Source organism: Silene latifolia, chromosome 8, assembly GCF_048544455.1.
Source record: "Silene latifolia isolate original U9 population chromosome 8, ASM4854445v1, whole genome shotgun sequence".
Classification (NCBI taxonomy): Eukaryota; Viridiplantae; Streptophyta; class Magnoliopsida; order Caryophyllales; family Caryophyllaceae; genus Silene; species Silene latifolia.
In genome coordinates this window covers 39497281-39520659 of record NC_133533.1, presented here as the reverse complement: position 1 = coordinate 39520659, position 23379 = coordinate 39497281, and the positions used below count along the sequence as shown (strand labels likewise).

The 23379-nt window shown below is 36.2% G+C and overlaps 2 protein-coding genes across 2 annotated transcripts; both read left to right on the top strand.

The window, feature by feature from the left end:
* Positions 1–1870: 1870 nt before the first annotated feature.
* Positions 1871–3145, top strand: LOC141595073 (protein FAR1-RELATED SEQUENCE 5-like). Its single transcript, XM_074415045.1, has one exon. The coding sequence runs from the start codon at positions 1871–1873 to the stop codon at positions 3143–3145; it is 1275 nt and encodes a 424-aa protein (XP_074271146.1).
* On the top strand, positions 3142–19404 carry LOC141595072 (uncharacterized). The gene is made up of 6 exons (XM_074415044.1): positions 3142–3294; positions 3500–3675; positions 16974–17349; positions 17617–17835; positions 17926–18439; positions 18638–19404. Exons 1-6 carry the CDS (start codon positions 3142–3144, stop codon positions 19402–19404), a joined length of 2205 nt encoding a protein of 734 aa, XP_074271145.1.
* The last annotated feature ends 3975 nt before the right edge of the window (positions 19405–23379 follow it).

The window sequence follows — 23379 nt, the reverse complement described above, 5'->3', positions numbered from 1 at the left end:
ATAACATTTTCAAGGGAGTCATTCTCTTCCATGAGAATGATCCTATTCTCCTTTATTTTTTGGAGGTCTTGTATAGCAGATTCATAATCTGCATGCAACCTCATCTGCTCCATCTCCGACAAAACGTCATGACTAATACCCATACCCCGAATCTTATCAAGGTAGTCGTTGATCTTCGTCGCTAAATCGTCTAAGCGGCGGATATATTATTTGTTCCTCTCCATGTGTATCAATGTTAAGCGAATGTTCTTATCCATTATATGAAAGAAGTTTGGTGTTTAAAGATTTAGGGTTGTTTAGAGCTTAGGGTTTTAAGAGAAGGAGAAGAGGAAAACAGAAATGAATGGGAAATTGTTGGTTGAGAAACTAGGGTTTGCATTTAGTGAAAGTGTATTTATAAATGAGATAATGAAACCACATGTGTCCTTTCAACTGCCACGGATTTTATTTTAATTAATAAATTGAAATTAAAAAATTTTGTTGAAGGAGTTGGGAGTTGTTTTTAAATAAATATGTTTAGAAAATGACATTTTGCCCTTCAATATTCCAATACAATGAGTACTTCTTTAATTAATTTATTGTGTCCCTTTAATCGATTTTTTTATTTTATGTAAATAGAAATTATCGTTTTTTTTTACTTACATGATAACGTAACTTTTTTAATCTCTTATATGATAACGTTACTTTTTAAATTTTATCTCGTTACATCTTAACCAATTAATTACCAAATTTATAGAAAAGTTTTTAAATTCTGAAATTGTTTACGTAAGATATATTTAATCTAAATTGTTCAAGTACGATAAATTGAATTAAAATTAACTAAAACAAATGCTAGTAATCATAACAATTCTTGAATATTATTTGATCCAATTACACATTTTACACAAGAAAGCACCATAGGTGAATTGGAATTACGCCAGTTCTAATGATATAATCCCTCTCCATCTCCCAATAGTTCCTCCATTCACCTTCTACGTCGCGATCATCAATCTCATAATAATCTAGAATAGCTTGAATGTCAAGTACGACAATTGCTGCTTCTGAATTAAGTTGGATACGGCCAGTAGACAATTTAGATGTCATTTTCCTTGTAAGAGGCCTTCTTGGCCTAGGAACGACTGGGTAAGTGTCACAACCAGGTAAAAAACCCAACCTAGCGCCTGCAAGATCAATAAATTTCTGACGATTGATCATCACCTTTTCCATGAACTCCTCCCCAATTAAGAACGTCGGATCTCTACTGAGCAACTTGTCATAGCTTTCTAGGGTTGTTACAAATGAGGGATCGCAATATGGTGACGGCAAGACACCCATAATGTTAATATTTGAAAGATTATGTAGTTGAAAAAAAAAAGTACAATATGACTAAATCATAGGGATTTATAGGGAGTGTGGATAATGGTAGGATTAGGTTGGCGGGAGAATTAGGCGGGAATTTTTCATCAAATTAATTAAAAGAAAATTAGGGAGAAAACCTTCCAACTTCCACCGTAAATAGTAGGTTTTAATTTTAAAATTATAAATAATTAAAAATAAAATATGAGTAAGAAATTAAAAATAATTAAAAGAAAATTAGGGAGAAAACCTTCCAACTTCCACCGTAAATAGTAGGTTTTATTTTTAAAATTAAAAAAAATTAAAAATAAAAGTAAATTGAGATTAACCTTTCAACTTCCACAGTCAAAGTAGTTCAACACAGCCAACTCTAAGTTCATCAACTCCATCACCTTCATCTTCTCAAAACAACCTTCATCATTTAAAAATGTCGAGTAGTTTTGATTTAAATGCTTTGTATATCGAGGAGGAGGGAGAAAACGAAGTCATTGAAGAGAATGACACACCATGAATTGTTACGGCATGCGGCAAAGACATGTTCGAAGGTAATGAAGACAATCAACCAGCTATTGAGCCTACGATTGGTGCGGAATTTGAATCAGGTGAACAGTTTCGTCGTTATACTTACGCTTATAAGACGGGGTTTGAACTTCATGTTCGTAGTAGCCAACTTTTGGCTCCCTTCAAGGAGCAGGGGGTACGTCGAAACGGGGTTGGGGATAAAGAACCACGATTCCACATGATGAACAAGATTAGGCTTATGTGTTCAGAGGGCAATACAACGAAGAAAAGCTCGTGTATAACACCATGTAAAATGTATGTATTTGGGAAATTAAATCACGACACTGGGAAATTTGTAATCTGTACTTGTGATTTGGTACATAATCACGATTTGAATCCTGAGGTTAGCCGGCATGTAGTCAATTATAGGCACATAAGCGAATATTTCAAGGCCAGGTTGGTGTTGAATGACAGAGCTGGCATACCAATTACCCGGAACTTCAACACATTAGTTAGGGAGGTTGGAGGGATTCATAATCTACATTTCAATGGGCAGGACGCGAGAAAATTCATCAACAGCGAACGTCGAAAAAGTAGGTTTCGTGGGGACGCTAAAGAGGTCTTCAATTATTTCGAGGGCTTAAAAGCGCAGAATCCAGATTTTTACTACGCTGTTGAAAGGGACGCGGATAATAAGCTGTTGAACATTTTCTGGTCTGATGCACGATGTCGTGCCATGTACAAGGCTTTTGGTGACCCATCGTCGTTCGATAGTACATTCCTAAGCAACAGGTACCAGATGCCTTTCTGTCCATTCGTTGGAGTTAATCATCATGGAAGTACAATATTATATGCAGCGGCTTTAATTTCATACGAAGACACCGAGTCATTCGAGTGGGTGTTTGAGAAGTGGAAGGAATGTATGGGGAGAGCTCCGACTGTCTTACTAACTGATCAATGTAAAGCAATGGAAGGGGCAATCAAGAAAGTGTTCCCGGAGACTAAACATAGATTATGCCTTTGGCATATTCTTCAAAACGCGGATAAGAATCTAAAAGACCACCCACAATTTCCTCAGATTGACAGAGATTTGCGTACGCTTGTGCACGAGAGTATCACGGAGGAGGAACTGCAAGATATGTGGGACGATTTCATGGAAAAATACAACTTGCGACGCAACAAATGGTTGAGGGGTGCATGGGATATGAGAGAGCGGTGGATGCCTGTTTTTTGGAAAGACACTTTCTGTGCGGGTATGTCTTCTACTCAGAGGAGTGAACAAACAAACAGATTTATAAAACGTACATGAGCATAGAAACCGGCCTGATGCAATTCATGAAGCAGTACGAGGATGCCATAGAGAAAAAGGTGGAGGACGAGAAAGTCAATAACGCCAAAGACATTAAGAGCCCACTTAAATGGGATCCCATGATATTATTCGAGGATATCTTTAGTAAGGTCTACACAAACAAGAATCGGAGAGGTGAAAACTGAGGTATATGGTTGTATAAGCACCAACGTCGAAACTCTTCCAAATAGTTTGGGTTTCATCAAGAGGTTTAGGGCCACATCAAAAGTGACAGAAGCATTTTGGAAGAAAGATCGAAGAAGTTTTGAAGTGAGTATTGACACAATCACTGGTGAGTATAAATGTGGTTGTAAGATGTTTGAATTTAGAGGGATCTTATGTCGCCATATCATGAAATGTCTTGATGTGTTGGACGTAAAAGCTATCCCAGACAAATACATATTGGATCGGTGGCGCAAGGATTTGGTTAGAGGATACGAAAATATTCGGGTTGGGTACTACAACCCCGATGAGTCAGAACGTGTTAAAAGGTCTCTTGAGATAACGGTAAAAAATGATTACATTAAGAGGTTGGCTATGCAAAGTCAAGGGTCTTCTGCCATTTATAATAGAAGAACCGATGAACTAATCAAAGAGTTGGAGGCTCATCTTTGGGATACGATCTATAGATTCATTTGCGGCGGTGGAGTTTCCTCGAAAATGTGGGGTCGTAGGAGACTACGACCTAGGGAGACTATCATAAACACACCTCAACAAGAAGGTGACATTAGAGACCCCCCCCCCCCGACAAGCGAGGGAATGGCAGAAGACGTATTGTCAAACAGACAAAGAGAAGGAGAAAGACAAATGATGAGGATCCGACAACCACTACGCTCCCCCCAAATACGAACCCAACCCGACATGTTCCAAACGATGATGCTTCATCCTTTATGAGTGGCTTTAGTGGTACACAAAATACTCCACGTTTTACACCGTCACAAAATACTCCGACGTTCTCCCAATCGCAATTTAGGTCACAATATTCAAATTCTCAATATTCTCAATATACAAGTTATAGTCATAGGTTGTAAATAGGAAGTATGAATTTTTATTTGTATATCATTTGACTTCTTTAATCAAATAATGTATGATCAATCAAAATCAATGACTATTTTCCTTAATTCATTTTCACAGTATTGAGTATATGTCTTCAAGTATTAGAATAGCATTCGGTTAACTTGTGCAAAATTATGCCAAAAACAAAAAGAAAAAGCATTCGGTTAACTTGTGCAAAATTATGCCAAAAACAAAAAGAAAAACCCACAAGAGGATTCGAACACGAGACACTTAGTAAGGAAAGCATGAACTCAACCACTGCACCCACTAACTTATACTGTCATATGTCCAGTCCTATAGATATATATAAATATATATAAGGTCCTTTTAACTTCCAGTCATGGATATTAGCAAATACTTCTTATAACTTAAAAAAATAAAATATTTATTAATTTAATTAAAATTTTAAAATAATGTGTATAAAAAAACACATAACTTACTCATACCCACATAAGCAAAAAAAAAAGTACAATGAAAATTAATCATAAAATAAATTTAATTTAAAATTTAAAATTTTTAAAAAAAATTAATTTAAAGAAATTAAATATTAAAAACAGTGTGTATAAAACAAAACTGCAAAAAAAAAAAAATTACAACGAAATTTAGATATAATTTAAAATAATATAAGACAAAATAAAAGGCATTATATGAAAAAATATTAATTGAAAAAAAAAATTAAAAAAAAAAAAATTAACGCAAATAATGTATTTTCGTAAATACATAAACATACATATAAGGAATAATCATACCGTATAAAGAAATTAAAACAGTACGTATATTAAACCGTAGCGTATACAAGACTGTGTACGTATATTAGAGGTATACATAAATATACGAATTATTAAAGGTATACATAAATACTAAAAATAATAAAAGGTATTAGTAATAAATAAGAGTTAAATATAAATTAGGAGAGAAGTTTTTTTTAATTAATAAAATATGTGGCAAAACCGAGAATATTAATTAGGGGGGTAATTAATGAAAGAATCAAGGGATTAATTAGATTAAATAAGATTCTTAAGTTGGACAAGTGGCGCGTTATTATTGGTGGTGTATGGGGGCCTCATACACCTGGTGTAACTCTATCATCTTCCCATATATTTATCAATATTATACTCCCCATCCTTAATCTTCGTGCCCACTTCAAAGGGGAAAAAAAGGATGGATGGGAGGGAGTAGAATTTTAATCGTCATAGGTTAATTAGTGTCAATTTTTATTATTTCTCGGGATTGTAGTACACTAGTACTGCATGCTTCCACACCTGCTAGAATGCCCTAAATAACAAACAGGAATTATGTCGTCACACCTGCTCGAGTAGATGATCTGTTTCATTGGTTTCAATGTTTATTGAGTTCAATGCAATTATGTTTACAGTACTAATATCTACGCTATGCTAGGAAGGTAACTGTATATGTCTTTAATGGCTGGCAATTTGGATCATTTATTCATTTCCCGACAATCAAAGCTTCTACACTTAAACCTCGCGACGACCATCTTCAATTTCATCGTAAGATGTTTGACTTAACATTCCGTATCAGCTGCTTACTTCTGTTTCATGGGGGGTGGAAGCTCGGCTCATCTTACGCTTGGCTGCATGGTTCTAGACCGGAAGCAACACCCGTAGACTTTGTTATTCATCCTCATGTAAGAATTATCATATTAATTCTCTATTATGTGGACCTAATTACTGACGTCAGTCACTCTAATAGATAATAGCTAAATATGATGTTTTGGGTTTTTAGTCGGAGTAATAGACTAAGTGGATTACGGTTAATGTTTACAGGCCATTAACATATTAGGCCCACTTATCTAATTATGCCCCTCCTGCCACATATATAATAAAAGCTACACCTGTTTGTGGTTTTAACCTAATTCATATTCATTAAGAGAAACACACAAGAAGAGAATTAGAGAATAAGGGAGGCAGGAGAAGGCAAAAGATTGGAGTTTATCTTCTTGTAGATTTCAAGGAATCTCCTTATCATATCTAATGACTACTCCACGTAAGTACTCATCTGTAGTTATCACTGCAATCAAGATCCTCTAAATTTAGTTTACATGTGGTATTAGAGCAGGATTGTGATTGCAGTTATAGTTCTGATTAATGTTTCAATTATGTCTTTTGAATGAAATTAATGTTTAATTATGATGTTATTATTTTCATTCATGGTTGATTGTTTACTCGTTTGATTATGATTGTTTCCGCTGCCCTAATTGAATTATTTCAATTCTTATGATGCCCTAATTGAATTATTTCAATTCTTATGATGTCCTAATCGAATTATTTCAATTCGTATGATGTTTGTATTTTATTGTTTATGGTTCTTAATCGCACATCTACACTGTTCTACACTGTTCACCGACAGCACTATTCACGAACACTGTTCACGCAGAAAGTTACTGTTCACCAGTTTTGAGTGTCAAATTTTGATGTTATAATAATGTTTTTCGAGTGTAAACGGCGTTCTAAACCAGACTGCATAACAGGGTTAGCGTTTTTAAGCCTAATTCTGACGTCTTCATTGAGTTTCAGGACTTTTTTGGTTAAAAATTATGATTTTTTGTTTTATTCATAATAGTTCTCGATCGAGCTAATGTTTCACTCGATCGAAGCTCTTAAGCATGAATAAGTTCCTTCTCGCATTATAGTTTACGATACCTTATGTTTGATTATGTATGCTCGTGTGATATTTATGTTATTAAGTACATAAGTTAATATAATTATCATATTGTTGTTGTAAGCCTACATATTATTTGTGTAAATATATCATTTGATATCGAATGTAAGAGACTTTCGCATTATGACAAGTTGAAATTCACCACAAAGATTTTATCTCGTACGCGATCAAATCTCATAATGGAATCATATTGAACATTCACATTAGGTTGAGGTTCGCCACAGTGGACTCAAATTATGTAGTGAATTTCCGACTAAGCATCTAATGGGGTAAAGTAACTTGTATTAAGGTTTTACCCACAGGTAACCTGACATTAAAGTAAAACTGTAATACTACGGTTTTATGAGTCTTGGGGTACTCTATCGAGTAGGCCTTACTCTGTTGAGTAAGGGTAAGTTGCGTTTTAGAAAAGTTTCTGACCTGTAGGGTACTCTATCAAGTAGCCTTAGGTACTCGATAGAGTAAGGGGGTACTCTATCAAGTAGCCTTAGGTACTCGATAGAGTAAGGGGGTACTCTATCGAGTAGCCTTAGGTACTCGATAGAGTAAGGGGGTACTCTATCGAGTAGCCTTAGGTACTCGATAGAGTAAGGGGGTACTCTATCGAGTAGCCTTAGGTACTCGATAGAGTAAGGGGGTACTCTATCGAGTAGCCTTAGGTACTCGATAGAGTAGGGGGTACTCGATCGAGTAGGCTTGGGTACTCGATCGAGTAGCCGGTTTTACGGGGAGTTTTCTCGGGTTTTGTTAATTATGCGATTAAGGTATATAAGCTTTGTCGTCATTATTCTAAATCACTTTTGCAAAACCTAAATTACTGTTTAAGAGAGAAAGCAAGCAAGTTCTTCATCCTAATCGCATTATTAGCAATACCCGGAGTTTGGAAGGTCAGTTCTGAGCGTTGATTATACCGTTGAGTTCCTTGCGTCGAGGGTAAGATCTATGTACCCTTTTTATTGTCTTTCCTTTAATTTGGTTAAACCCTAATTTTGGGATTGGGGGTTTTGTGTTAGTTTTGTGATTGTTAGTAATTATATGTTAGGAGGAGGATTCGTAGAAAAGGAATTGTGATACAGCTGTTGAGACCGTCTGATTGTGTTGCTGTTCCAGGTAGGATTTCCTACTCAGTATTAGTCCCATAATGGGATGATTGTTGATGTGTTGAGATTGATTGTTTGATATAGTAATTGTATTGTGACGGCTGTGATTGTGATTGTACATTGTTGATAGATTCAGACGGTTGTTGATATTGTGATTGTGATTGGTTGCCTATGGTTCTCGAGATGCGTTCTCGGCTGAGTGGAGTCACTTGCGGGAGTGGCTTCACGCCCTAGTTTCGCCCTTCGTGGAACCCGCCACGGAAGGGGATGTGCACATTAATGGACAGGGTTATCGCTCATTATGAGGAGCGGGGATTTGGTGGGTACGGCTGCGGTCCCCCACTGGCAGGGCTGGTCCAGTGGACAGTCGGTGATTGAGATTGTTGGAATTGGTGTGGTTGTATATGTGTGACGGTTAAGCTGTCTGTTTATCTTATTGTTGGTTTATATAAATTGTGTGATTAGTACTGACCCCGTTTAAATGTTTTAAAAACTGTGGTGATCCATTCGGGGGTGGTGAGCAGTTATTGAGCAGGTATGATATGATGTGTATGGGATAGCTGGGATGAGTCATCACGTGGCAGTTAGAAGTCTTCCGCTGTGTCAGACGATGTTTCATAGCTTTGATAGTTTTAGCAGTAGACCGTTTGAGAATGTTGTTTTTCAGTTTAGCAGTTTTGGTTTTGATCATGTAATCACTTAAACTATATTTACTTTTAAAGTACGTTTCTTAATTGTCTTATGATTATCATTGCCTCGGAGAACCGAGATGGTAGCACTTCCATGCCTTAAGTGGTCCTGGTAAGGCACTTGGAGTATGGGGGTGTTACAAATGGTATCAGAGCGACGATCCTGAAACCTGTAACCAATGAACCCAATAAACATAGGGAGTCAAATAAAATGAACCCGGGGTAAAAGTTGTAGGAGCTAATGCAAAGGCTTGGGAGACGTCCTAAAGTCGCGAACTCGCCCTACAATTTTGAACCGGTCACCATGGGATATGAGTCGAGATCGCTATGTGTTTATCTTGTGAATTGTGTACCTATATGGTGATGTGTGGCATGAATCAGTGGATGTATGCATGTGGAGAATGGGGAATATGTAGGAAAGATGGTGATGATGCGATTTTGTAAGTTATTGATTGAAAGCATGATAGTTGTTTTACAAGATGGCATTATAGAAATACGGAAAGAAAGTTTGTTTGATTTGAGTTATACATAGAGTTATGTATACATATATGTTGTTGGTAGTGTTGTACGAGTTTATATAGTTGAAAGTTTGAGTAAGAGGATGAATAATTGATGAAAAAGATGATAATTGTTGCATGATAATATGAATTTTTTTTTTAAGGATGTTGTATGATGGAAGAGATTTTATAAGGTTGTTATGCTAGTAACATGTGAATATGATACTTGATGTCATATAATTGTGATTTACGTAAAGTTATATAATAAAAACATGTGGGTAATATGTGATTGGTAAATTGAGTGATGCATGTGCATAATGGACGTTGTTGCTTGGCTTTTGAAGTTAGTAACATGTGGTTAGGGATACTGGTTTTATGAGCATCGAGTTGTTTTTGTTTATCATGTTGTCATTTAAGTTGTTTGGAAGTAAAAGCAAGTAGTTGTGTTTTCGATTATAGCAAGGTTGTCTTTAAACTGTTATAACTTGAGATGCATTAATGATTTTAATGTGATTCCAATTGGAGGTGATAGCTTGTTCTTTTACGATTCTAACGATAGGTCACACGCCCAAAACGATCAAGAAATGAGTGAGTTATGACTGTTTTACGAAAACTGGACAGTGCTGAGAATTGGGGTACTCGATCGAGTATCCTTGGTACTCGATCGAGTAAGGGGGCACTCGATCGAGTGCGTTAGTTACTCGATCGAGTATCCCTGGTGATTTGTTTTACGTGCTTCTGATCTTCACCTACTCGATCGAGTAAGTCCCTTACTCGATCGAGTGGCCTGTACTCGATCTAGTGACCCCTAATTTGGGTCATATGCTTATCTTTTGAATTCGTTGCATATTATGTTTAATTCAAAGTTATTATTTTGCTTCTTTATGCATTGTTTTACATGTACGTTGATCCTGATACGTAAGTTAACCAATCTTATGGGGTGGTGAGTGGCACCTTTTGATGAGTATGAGTTTGGTGGGAGGAGATGAGCTATATGTGGTTGTGATAGATAATGGAAAAAGAAAAGAAAGACCGTTATGGCTTAATTAAGACATAGAGCATGTTTTCTGAGATGAGAAGAGTGATATGATTGTGTGTTGAGTAACATAAAAGCGAGTGAATATGGGCAAGGGATGATGTGAGTCTAAGGAACGTGAGAATAAAAAGATTGAAGGTAGGGGTGTGGATAGTGGCAGCTTGAGATGTGTAAAGAATTTTGGAGAGAGATGGTTAGGAGTCGTGTGGGTTAAGGATATATGTAGTGAAAGTTCGTTTTAAAGGGGTTGAGAAGAGTGCTATACAGTGAACTTTATGGAGACATGTCGCGAGGGAGATTTATACACAGTGAGGGAGTTTGGGAGATTTGGTTTATTAAGAGATGAATCTACTGTGTGATTTCCTTGGGCAATTAGCGGTATGAAAGGAATTTTGATTTCTAGAGATGTAATTGTTGAACAGTAATCGTTGATTCTATGGATGGATTAGTGGCAAGGGTGATTGATGACATAATAAGAGAATATTTGTGGTAAGAAAGAGTGAGATGAAATCGATATGAAATAATTAGATGTGAGTTATGGAGCAGTGAGAAAGTAACCGGAACACTAAAGAGTTAGGTAGAAGTGATAAGGAGTTGAATGTTAATTGATTTTGTAGAGTGTAAAAGAAAAGAATGAGGGGAATAAAACTAAGAAAATGTTGACCGGAGTTATGTGATATAAAAGTAAGGAATCGTCAAGATGCATGATACTATCATGAGGAATTGAATTAATGGTTATATAGGAGTTTCGGAATAACATGATTAGTCTTGAGTTTTGAGGAATTCAGGAAAGTAAGAAGTTGGTAGAATATCTGCATGATATGAGATTTTGGTGGAGATTTAGATGATGATACAGTTAAGAATGGTATTGGGAAGAATGTTGAAGTAATTTTGTTGATGGATTTGATGTTCGTTATTTGGGATGTTAACCAAGGATAGGAAAGAAATCGTGATATTTAGAGATGAGTGTAAGGATTTGATGTCCGGACAGTGGTAGTGTTATGGTTTGTGACTAGTGGTTAAGGGTGATGGTACATTAGAAAGGTAACAATTCTGAAGCGGTTGATTTTGCAGAGACCAGGTTGATATGTATGGTTGTGAGAGAGTGTAAGATGTGGTTATATGAGGCGGTTGTTAGTAGTTGAGTATTAATGGTATGGTTATATTTGGCATGAGGTGATGGTTATGTGAATGAGAGAATGTGTTATGAGGGGCCTACGAATTAAGCTCGGGCGACAGGTAACCTTTGTTGAGTGGTAACTTACGTGATCAGGATTGACTGGTTGGATGTGATTATGGGTCTATGTCATATATAAATGTTTGTGTGAGGTTTTGACCTCACAAGAAGTGGTATGGTGTGATAATTATATAGTTGTTATCTGAATGTTCTGTAATATATGTTGGATACGATAGCTTAATGGAATGATGTTTAAAAGGTAATAATTTGACTGTTTTGGCATGACTAGTTATGCTTCTATGTATTCATGATACATGTTAATCTGTGATATGGTAAGGGGATGATATTCACGAGGTTATTATCTGTTTAATTCATATAATCTGTTGCGATGTGATTTAGTAAAGTGGATTTGAATAAGTTTTTCTTGTCTGAGAAGTTATTTTGAGTCAGTGTTTATGGGAGTTGTATGTAGCTGTGATGTCTATCGATGTGGTTGATGTGCCTCGGGTGGTGATCCGGGCACGGTACGTAGTGTTGTGATGCAGATATTTTCGCACTGCGGTGTGGCTGTTGGTGGCGGTGTTGTGATGCCGTCACCAGTTGTGGTGGAGTAGGCGGGATGATTATGATTCGAGTTTCGAAAGTACATACCAGTTATACATAGATTGTTGTTTTGTTTGACGTTGCTCCCTGTGAGTTTCAGTTTGGGCAAATAGACTGTTGTTTTGTTTGCTGATGTTTCTTACAAGTTTCAGTTTGAGAAGGAGGGTAGAGTTTAATATAAAGAGAGTTGTATATGTTTTCGTTGTTCTCATGGTATAGAAATGTTCTGTTGATGGGACACGGTTGTCAGAAGTTGTTACAGTACTTTTGATCTTGTTCTAGATAAGGCTTTAGTGGTCATAGTCATGGCAAGTGATTCGTAGAACATGTGTGGTAATGATCTGATATATGCAGGTGGTTCATAATCCTTTGTTGAGACAGTGAGTGTAGGGTGTTGAGTAATTAGTGTCGTGTTAAGTTATGTATGAGTCTTGCGGTAATGAAAGAAAGGAATTTGAGGATCTAGTATGAGTGTACGTAACACGTGTGGATCGTGAGTTCTGCTTTTGGCGATAAGAGTTTTATATAGTTTATATAGAGACGTGTGTCATGTTGTGGTAATAGGGAACAAGCGAAGTTTTGGATTAAGCTAAGGATTTTGTGGTATAGGTTAAGTGGTGTGACGAGTGAAGTGAAGTATGAGAGTTGTCTAAGTAAGAGAGCCTTGGATATGTGCATGGCGAGTGTTTAGATTATAGGTGGTTATCTTTGACATGCGGTGTGATGAGGATAATGAAAAGATATATCTAGGATTTAGTATTAGCGAGTTACGAGGACGTAACATTTATCTTAAGGGGAGTAGGATGGATAAAAGAGATTTTGATGGGTGTGCATATGGTAATATATTTAGAAGTTTGAGTCTTGATGTCGAATAAAAGGTTGATTCGTGTTGTGGTTAATTTTGTTAAAAGTCATGACCGTGCTTGTAGTAGTTCGATGTTTAGGAGTGTGAGAATATTTCACCAGTGTTGACAATTGGATGATGATGTTTATAAGTGTTAGTAAACTTCGAGGACGAAGTTCCTTTTAAGGATGGTAGAATGTAACATTCCGTTTGATGTCTATGAGTGTCTTGATTTTGGATTTGATAGTGGATGATATTATGGAGCTAGCAGCGTTAGAGGATGGTAGTTGGTTATGTATGGAGTTGGTGTTATGAGAGATATATATGTGGTGGATACGATATCGTGAGTCATGTTAAGGAAGTAAACATAGTTGGTGGAGTGGGTGCTAAGAGTTCATGTTTTATGTTTGGTCGAGTTCTTGAGTTCTTAGTTATGTTGTTGTGTCTTGGTCGAGTTAGTATGGTTGTTTTATGTATGGGTTGAACTTCGGGGACGAAGTTCTTTTTAAGGAGGGAAGACTGTAATACTACGGTTTTATGAGTCTTGGGGTACTCTATCGAGTAGGCCTTACTCTGTTGAGTAAGGGTAAGTTGCGTTTTAGAAAAGTTTCTGACCTGTAGGGTACTCTATCAAGTAGCCTTAGGTACTCGATAGAGTAAGGGGGTACTCTATCAAGTAGCCTTAGGTACTCGATAGAGTAAGGGGGTACTCTATCAAGTAGCCTTAGGTACTCGATAGAGTAAGGGGGTACTCTATCGAGTAGGCTTGGGTACTCGATCGAGTAGCCGGTTTTACGGGGAGTTTTCTCGGGTTTTGTTAATTATGCGATTAAGGTATATAAGCTTTGTCGTCATTATTCTAAATCACTTTTGCAAAACCTAAATTACTGTTTAAGAGAGAAAGCAAGCAAGTTCTTCATCCTAATCGCATTATTAGCAATACCCGGAGTTTGGAAGGTCAGTTCTGAGCGTTGATTATACCGTTGAGTTCCTTGCGTCGAGGGTAAGATCTATGTACCCTTTTTATTGTCTTTCCTTTAATTTGGTTAAACCCTAATTTTGGGATTGGGGGTTTTGTGTTAGTTTTGTGATTGTTAGTAATTATGTGATTATATGTTAGGAGGAGGATTCGTAGAAAAGGAATTGTGATACAGCTGTTGAGACCGTCTGATTGTGTTGCTGTTCCAGGTAGGATTTCCTACTCAGTATTAGTCCCATAATGGGATGATTGTTGATGTGTTGAGATTGATTGTTTGATATAGTAATTGTATTGTGACGGCTGTGATTGTGATTGTACATTGTTGATAGATTCAGACGGTTGTTGATATTGTGATTGTGATTGGTTGCCTATGGTTCTCGAGATGCGTTCTACCGAGTGGAGTCACTTGCGGGAGTGGCTTCACGCCCTAGTTTCGCCCTTCGTGGAACCCGCCACGGAAGGGGATGTGCACATTAATGGACAGGGTTATCGCTCATTATGAGGAGCGGGGATTTGGTGGGTACGGTGCGGTCCCCCATCGGGGGCGGGGTCCAAAGTGGACGATGTCGGTGATTGAGATTGTTGGAATTGGTGTGGTTGTATATGTGTGACGGTTAAGCTGTCTGTTTATCTTATTGTTGGTTTATATAAATTGTGTGATTACACTACTACAGATACAGGCTATAACAACGGTCAAAAACCGTTGTTATATAAAAAAGCGGACGTTGTTAAAGCGTCCGTTGTAGAAGGTTTTAACAACGGTTAGTTTTCTTACGGAAACCGTTGTTAAAACTATTAACAACGGTTTTAAATATAAAAACCCGTTGTGGAAAGTGTGACTCAATTTTGGGGGGAAAGTTATAACAACGGGTTTTAATATACAAAACCGTTGTTATAACTAAAGACAACGGGTTGTTTGTAAATAACCGTTGTTGTTTGTTCTTAAAAAATAAAAAAAAATTAAATTAAATATTACTAGCTATAAATATTAAAGCATCCTTTACCAACATATTAAAGCATCCTTTACTAACATTCATTAATTGAAACAACATGGCAATGAACCCTAATTTTATCAACAACGAAGAATGGCTTACACAAACGATTGAAGATGATGGGAAGGTTCTCGCCGGGCTTCCCGCCGATCAACACCCATTAATCAAAGCATCCCTTGAACATCAACGGAATTATTGGATTAAGAGGCGTGAAGCAGTCCGGCTTGTCAACAAAGCCTCATCATCATCATCATCTTCATACCCTAGTCTACTGTTACTCGCAACTTGGCTCATGACCAGAGATATGTTGAGTTGTACTCTTCCAACCTTATCTCCACATGCAAGTCGTGTCCTTGCATATATTCAATCTGTTATTGCAAAATATGAAGCCAATGACCCGGAAGTTAGCGGTATACCAGAGTGGCGTGATTGGTGGCAGGTTGAGAAGCGCTTTTTACGCTTAACCGGGGTTGTTCCGGCTTATTATACATCTTTTGATTTTTGATAATTGCTGTAATGTATTTGGTTTAAAATTAAATGAAATGATCATTTTGAAAGTGTTGAGTTATGCTTGTTTGATTTGCTTCCATTTTTTCAACTCCATAGATCTATCAGTCATCATCAAGATCTGATTATGGCACAACTTCCTAACATATATGGCACAACTTCCTAACATATATATTAATTAAAAAACAACTCAACCCACACATTAGTATAAATACATTGCATTATCTCAACTAACATGCATTTCCATTATCTCAATATATTCTCCAAACCCTAACTGCTAAAACATGCTCGATCCGTAATGAAGGACGCCAAAGAAGATGGAAATGAAATAATTAGAAACACATACATGGAAATGAAATAATTAGCAGATGCTGAACGGAACCTAATGGTCGATAAAAACACATACATTGAAATGAAATAATTAGAACAATAAAATAATGACGATGAAACAAACCTGATAATTACAGAACGTACGTAAAGAGACGATGAAATCAACAGTGACGGCGAGAAGATAAAGCGACGATGAGAAAGAGAGAAAGAGACGATGAGAAAGTGTGTGTTTTGTGTTTGTGTTTGGCTGCTGCTGGGTTTGTGTTTGTGTATTAAGGTTTGTGTTTTGTGGCTGCAGCAGACTTGTGTTTGTGTGGTTTATAGTATGGAAGGTATTGACAACGGTTATTAAACAACAACCGTTGTGAAATATGTTTTAACAACGGTTGTAGAAAACACCCGTTGTTAAATAAGTTTTAACAACGGGTTTCAAAAATAACCGTTGTGATTACTTTTCACTAACTTTGCGCCAATTTTGCGCCAAATTATTAACAACGGTTGTTCATGTGTGACCCGTTGTTAAAACGAATAACAACGGTTTTTATAACCATACCCGTTGTAATTGATTTTAGTAAAATTCGCGCCATACATTCTACAACGTCTATTGTGATTTTCGTGAATAATCGTTGTTAAAGGGGCGTTGTAGTTGCCTGGATTTGTAGTAGTGTTAGTACTGACCCCGTTTAAATGTTTTAAAAACTGTGGTGATCCATTCGGGGGTGGTGAGCAGTTATTGAGCAGGTATGATATGATGTGTATGGGATAGCTAGGATGAGTCATCACGTGGCAGTTAGAAGTCTTCCGCTGTGTCAGACGATGTTTCATAGCTTTGATAGTTTTAGCAGTAGACCGTCTGAGAATGTTGTTTTTCAGTTTAGCAGTTTTGGTTTTGATCATGTAATCACTTAAACTATATTTACTTTTAAAGTAAGTTTCTTAATTGTCTTATGATTATCATTGCCTCGGAGAACCGAGATGGTAGCACTTTCATGCCTTAAGTGGTCCTGGTAAGGCACTTGGAATATGGGGGTGTTACAAAAACACCCATTAAGGAGAGTAAAGTAACTTGTATTAAGGTTTTACCCACATGTAACCTGACATTAAAGTGAAACACTCATTAAGGAGGGTATACTCTATTATGTAATTAAGCATGTGTAGGTTGTCCACAGATACTATACTTGCCTGATAAATGTTTATGAGTTACTCATTTAAGTTTCAAGTCTTAGTCATAATTGCTATTGTGTGTTAAACTCAAAGCCTAATGTTTTGAGCATTGTTCATAATGCGCATCGTTGCAAAGCTCTCTCAATAATCGTGTCCAAGCTGTTCCACAACTTGATGGTACTAATTACTCGGAATGGAAAGAGCATCTCGAGTTCTATTTAGGGATCCTTGAACTCGATCAAGTGCTTAATGGTTGCTCGGTGAACCACTTAACCGATGCGAGTAAAGAAGTACTTGAAGAGTATAACTGGTGGAAGAAATCTGATAGTCTTTGCCTAAAGTTTTTGCGTCTTACCACCGCACCAAACATTAAGTCCTCCATTTCGGAGACAGTCGTAACACACAGCCCGAGTAAGTACATGGAAATCATTAAGGAACGCTTTCGGATCACCGATAAAGCGGTAGCTGGAAGGCTTATGTCCGAACTTACCACTGCTAAGTATAATGAGAGTGTAACCACCATGCAAAGAAGCATGTGTTACACATGAGGAATCTGGCGACTAAGTTGGGAAAACCGGGCATGAAAGTTGAGGATCCGTTCCTCGCCTTGATTTATCATCAACTCTTTGCACGATAAGTTTGATGCTTTCAATCTTCATTACAACATTGTTAAGGAAATTTGGAGTGTTAATGAATTGACCAATAAACTGGTTCAGAAGCGCAAGAATCAAACAGAAAGATGAGGTGATGCCTCAAGTAAGAATCTTGGCTTATCCCAGGCACATCATGTGCATCATGTAAGCGGGAAATCTAAGGGTAAGTTTGGAAACAGAAAGGGCATGAAGTCTGGCCCTTCTGATAAGCTGTCTGGATCTGGCATAAAGAAGGATATTAAGAAGCAGGAAAGTTGTTTTTTCTGTAAGAAACCTGGGCACTTTCAGAATGACTGCATAAAGCGTAAGAATTGTTTCGAAAAGAAGGGTAAGCCTTTGGCTTTAGTATGTTTCGAATCAAATTATGTTGAAGTTCCTTCTAATACATGGTGGCTAGATTCAGGTTCTAATGTACATGTTTAGAATTCCTTACAGGGATTCCTTACGACAAGAAACATAAATCCAAATGAGGCCTCCTTATACATGGGGAATAAAGATAAAGCCTCCGTAGAAGCCATTGGAAGGTTTAGCTTGGAATTAAGCACTGGATTTAAGTTGAAGTTGGAGGATACCCTTTATGTTCCCTCCTTCGGACGCAATTTAATTTCAGTTTCTAAGTTAGATAATGATGGTTTTAAATTAAGTTTTGGACAAGGTTGTTTCAGTATGTTTCGAGACAATATTTTTGTTGGTTCTGGAATTTTGGAAAACGGATTGTATCGAATTTATTTAGATAAATTGTTTTCAGAATCTCTTTGTGTTTCTCATAATGTTTCCCTGCATAATAATGTTAGTTCGAAACGTGGAAGGTCTAATGAAAGTTCCTCCTTCTTGTGGCATAAACGTTTGGCCCATATTTCAAGAGAAAGAATAAGCATATTGGTTAAAGACAATATACTACCTTCTCTTGATTTTACGAATTTTGGGACGTGTGTGGAATGCATTAAGGGTAAGCAAACCAAACACACCAAGAAAGGGTCCACAAGAAGCACTGCTCTTTTAGAAATTATACATACAGACATATGTGGTCCATTTGATGTTCCCTCCATGAGCGGAGAGAAATATTTCATCACCTTTATTGATGATTATTCACGTTATTGTTATCTTTACCTTTTGCATGAAAAATCTCAATAATTAAACGCTTTAGAGGTTTACATTAAGGAGGTGGAAAGACAATTGGGAAAGAAAGTGAAAATCGTAAGGTCAGATAGGGGTGGTGAATATTATGGCAAATATGATGAATCAGGACAACATCCTGGTCCGTTTGCAAAACTCCTTGAAAGTTTGGGTATTGTCCCTCAGTACACAACTCATGGTTCTCCATGGATGAATGGTGTTGCTGAGAGGCGTAATCTAACCCTATTAGAGGCTGTGAGGACAATGATGAGTAATACCAATCTACCCATGAAGTTGTGGATGCATGCCCTTATGACTGCTGTGTATGTTGGAAATCGGGTTCCCAGTAAAGCAGTTTCAAAGACACCATTTGAACTGTGGAAAGGATGGAAACCGAGGCTTCAACACTTACATGTATGGGGATGCCCAGCAGAGGCACGCATTTATAATCCACATGAAAGGAAGCTTGATCCTAGAACCATTAGTGGTTTCTTTATCGGCTATCCAGAAAAGTCCAAAGGGTATAGGTTTTACTGTCCTACACACAAGACAAGAATTGTTGAAACCGGAAATGCCAAATTCCTTGAGAATGGCGAAGTTAGTGGGAGTGATCAGGTAAGGGATGTCGTCGTCAATAAGGTTAGGGTGGCAATTCCAGTTCCTTTGCCCCCAATTTCTATTGATGAAGTTCCACATAATGATAATGTTGACTCAGTCAATATTGTGGAACCTAATGTTGATGATCCTCCACTCCCGAATGATAACATCGCCACTGAGGTTGTTGATACAAAGACCTGAAATAACATTAAGAAGGTCCACAAGACCTAGAAGGCCACTATTTCGGATGACTATGAAGTATATCAATGTGAATTTGACATTAGTGTGGATAATGATCCGGTTACGTTTTCACAAGCTATGAATAGTGATGATTCCGATAAATGGATTAATGCCATGAAAGAAGAGATAGAGTCTATGGCTAAGAATGAGGTCTGGGAGTTGGTCAATTTACCAGAGAGGTCATAAGGTTGTTTACCGCAAGTGGGTCTTTAAGACCAAGCGCGACTCCTTAGGTAATATTGAACGACATAAAGCCAGACTGGTAGCTAAAGGCTTTAATCAGAAAGAAGGCATTGATTATAATGAAACCTAAGAAGGATTCTTTACGGATCATTTTAGCTTTAGTAGCTCATTTTGACTTAGAGCTACATCAAATGGATGTGAAAACGGCATTCTTGAATGGGAGTTTGGAAGAAGAAGTCTATATGGCTCAGCCTGAAGGCTTCATTATTGATGACAAAGAGGACAAAGTATGTATATTGGATATGCTGACTCAGATTTTGGAGGATGTGTGGACTCAAGGAAAAGCACTTTTGGTTATGTGTTTGCTTTAGCTGGGGGGCAATCTCCTGGAAGAGTGCTAAACAGACAATTATTGCCTCATCCACTATGGAAGCTGAATTTGTAGCGTGCTTTGAGGCTACTATTCAAGCTTTATGGTTGCGGAACTTTCTTTCGGGGATTAGCATTATGAATTCATTTGCAAGGCCGCTGAAAATTTCTTTCGTGATAATGCCGCATTGTCTTCTTTTCGAAGAATGATAGGTATTCTAAAGGTATAAAACACATGGAAATGAAATACCTATCAGTTAAGGAGGAAGTTCGGAAAAACACTGTGTCAATTGAGCACATCACGACTAGTGCCAATATAGCAGATCCTTTAACTAAGGGGTTACCTCCAAAGACATTTTTAAAGCATGCTACTGATATATGTCTGGAGGATAATCATTAAGGCTTTTCGTTTGTGTTTGGATCATGCTAGTGTTTTGTAATGATGACACTTATGTTTTGATTAATCAACTTATGTTTTCTTATGATGATGGTTTCCGAACGATTTTCTGTATCGAATTATTGTTATTGTATACATTATTATTGCACGATTAACAGAATCAGTCCTTTTCCTCAAGGACATTATCGGGGATTATGTTTGCTCCATGTACAGACTGATTATTCTAAATGATTGGTCCGTAGTACATGGAAGGACCACTTCTCTTGTATAGTAGTGTTTCCGCCATGACTCAACCAGTTGTTCGGAATGATCAAGGTAATTAAGATAAACCCATTATGTATTCATTTAGTTTTCTGCGCGACTTATGACTCTGTTTGCACGTGACATTATGTTTAGGTCAGTAATATGGTCCAAGTGGGAGAATGTAAGAATTATCATATTAATTCTCTATTATGTGGACCTAATTACTGACGTCAGTCACTCTAATAGATAATAGCTAAATATGATGTTTCGGGTTTTTAGTCGGAGTAATAGCTAAGTGGATTACGGTTAATGTTTACAGGCCATTAACATATTAGGCCCACTTATCTAATTATGCCCCTCCTGCCACCTATATAATAAAAGTTACACCTGTTTGTGGTTTTAACCTAATTAATATTCATTAAGAGAAACACACAAGAAGAGAATTAGAGAATAAGGGAGGCAGGAGAAGGCAAAAGATTGGAGTTTATCTTCTTGTAGATTTCAAGGAATCTCCTTATCATATCTAATGACTACTCCACGTAAGTACTCATCTGTAATTATCACTGCAATCAAGATCCTCTAAATTTAGTTTACACCTTAATCCCATGTTGATCAAATCAAATAAGGGCTCTAAAGGTAAGTGCCTTAATCCTTTCAAACATAGTAACTTTTTAGTCATATTTAATGTTTACAAGAACTCTTTTAGAAGATGCTCTTTTAGAAGATACTCCGTATAAAAGAACTCTTAAACAAGATGTTGAATGTCGCACCTTTAAAAGAAATATGTTTTAACAAACAAGAACATTTTTAATATTAACTTTTTAGTCAGATTTAATGTTTACATTAATTATATTGAAATAATTATAGAAAATATGTAATTTAGTAATTATTTTGTTATAAAAAATATATAAAATTTTTTTTTAATTGTATTTGTAAATTGTAATCTAAAATACTAAAATTAATAATTTTTAAATTATTATTTCAAATGTATTATATAAATATTAATATTTTAATAAAATTCTTGATTTATCTTTGATTCAACGAATCAACCCTAAATTAACGTGTCATTTTTTGCTCGGGTTAAACGGGTCACGAGTCTTGACCCTGGAAAAAACGAGTCATCTCTTGCAGCTTTCCCTAGAAATGGTGATATTATTGCACACTTTATTACTTCCAACTCTTCATATGACATGGACACATGGTGTACAATGTTCGCACGTCAACACCCGATTCTCCGATAATACTTGTACATTTCACTTAAGCTGATTCTCAGTCGAGTTAGAATACGGGTAAAAAGTCGGATTAGAATCGAAATACGGGTAAAAAAATAGTTTTCAATGTCTTTTACCAAACTAGCTAGCTATTTCATAAAATGTATTTTTAACTAACCATTATCTAAAACTATTCCCATGATGACCATTTGCAAGTTTTTTTTTTTTTTTTGTTTTTTTCCAATTCTCCTTGCTCTTACGAGAAAGGAGGAAAAAAAATGTTCTTTGGTCACTATTAAAGTTTTCAAGTTCTAAATGCCAAACAAAATCATTGAAGTTTTTGTTAAGGATCAAACATAATCACAACTTTTCACGATCATTTTATTCTATAAATAGAAGTTTACTTGTTGTCGTTTTCAAACATAATCCAATCTACAAGCAAATTAAACCAACTAAAACATGCAACAAATAAACTTTACTTACTCTTCAGCAATCTTAAAACTTTTACAAGAAATACACTAGTACAGAAATGGCTTTTGGCTACGGTTAAAAACGACTTTTGGCTACGGTTCTTCAACCGTAGTAAATCGTGGCGTTCCCTTAGATCAAGTACTTACTAATTTTAACCCCGTGCGACTTTGCACGGGGTTGCTTATTTAACTTGTTTTAAATACTGTATGACTAAATTAGAAATATTGAAAACAAAATTCCATAAAATTAAATTCTGAAATACTAACTAATATCATCTAATGAACTAAAAGTTACACTTATATATTTTAATATTACAAATATTGGAAAATTTATTTATTATCGTATATCGATTTCTTTATAAATTGCTTTTGTTGTTTGTTTTAGTACCGTTTACCTATTAAATAAAAATAAAAAAAAATTATAAACAAAGATTTAATGTCTTATACAATAATAGTAATATGGTAGGGAGTATATAATTTTACTAATAGATTGTTTATACAAATTCTTATTTAAGACGGGTATCCATCTTAACCTTAAAACGGGTCAAGTATCATACATAAGAAAAAACCGAATGCATTGAAATTGGCAAAAAGTTTATCCTATTTATTCTAGTGGGATGTTATTTGACCCGTTTAATTTTAAATTTCTTTATTAATCGATTCACCAGTAATTATCCAAGTATAAATTATAATGTTTATTATTATTATTAACTTATTGATGTGTTTAAGAGTGTTTATTTACGATGATAAATTCAGTTTTAGAAAAATAATTGTTGCTCTCAGGTTAGTTTATATAAATGTTGAATTTACCTTAATTTTTTATTTCATGATTTACAACTTAATACACCCTTGTTTCTTTTTATACGTCATTTTCACTTTTCGAGACACTTCTTTCTCTATTTAGTATCTCTCAAACTATAAGAATAAACATAATGAAATGTATACTCATTTGAAAGATATTTTGATAAGAGATTTTATGGTATAAATTTTATAATTTGTAGATAATATAATTTTGTAAAAAATGAAAGTCAATGTGACACCCTCACTTATCGCGGAAAAGTAA

What these genes read in the sequence shown, in the direction of transcription:
- LOC141595073 (XM_074415045.1), top strand. Translation starts at nt 1,871, where the DNA reads ATGTTCGAAGGTAATGAAGACAATCAACCAGCTATTGAGCCTACGATT.
- LOC141595072 (XM_074415044.1), top strand. Translation starts at nt 3,142, where the DNA reads ATGAGCATAGAAACCGGCCTGATGCAATTCATGAAGCAGTACGAGGAT. An exon ending in TCGAGGATATCTTTAGTAAG is followed by an intron (nt 3,295 to 3,499) that starts GTCTACACAAAC and finishes TGTGGTTGTAAG; the next exon opens with ATGTTTGAATTTAGAGGGAT. An exon ending in GTGTGTGGAATGCATTAAGG is followed by an intron (nt 18,440 to 18,637) that starts GTAAGCAAACCA and finishes TAAACGCTTTAG; the next exon opens with AGGTTTACATTAAGGAGGTG.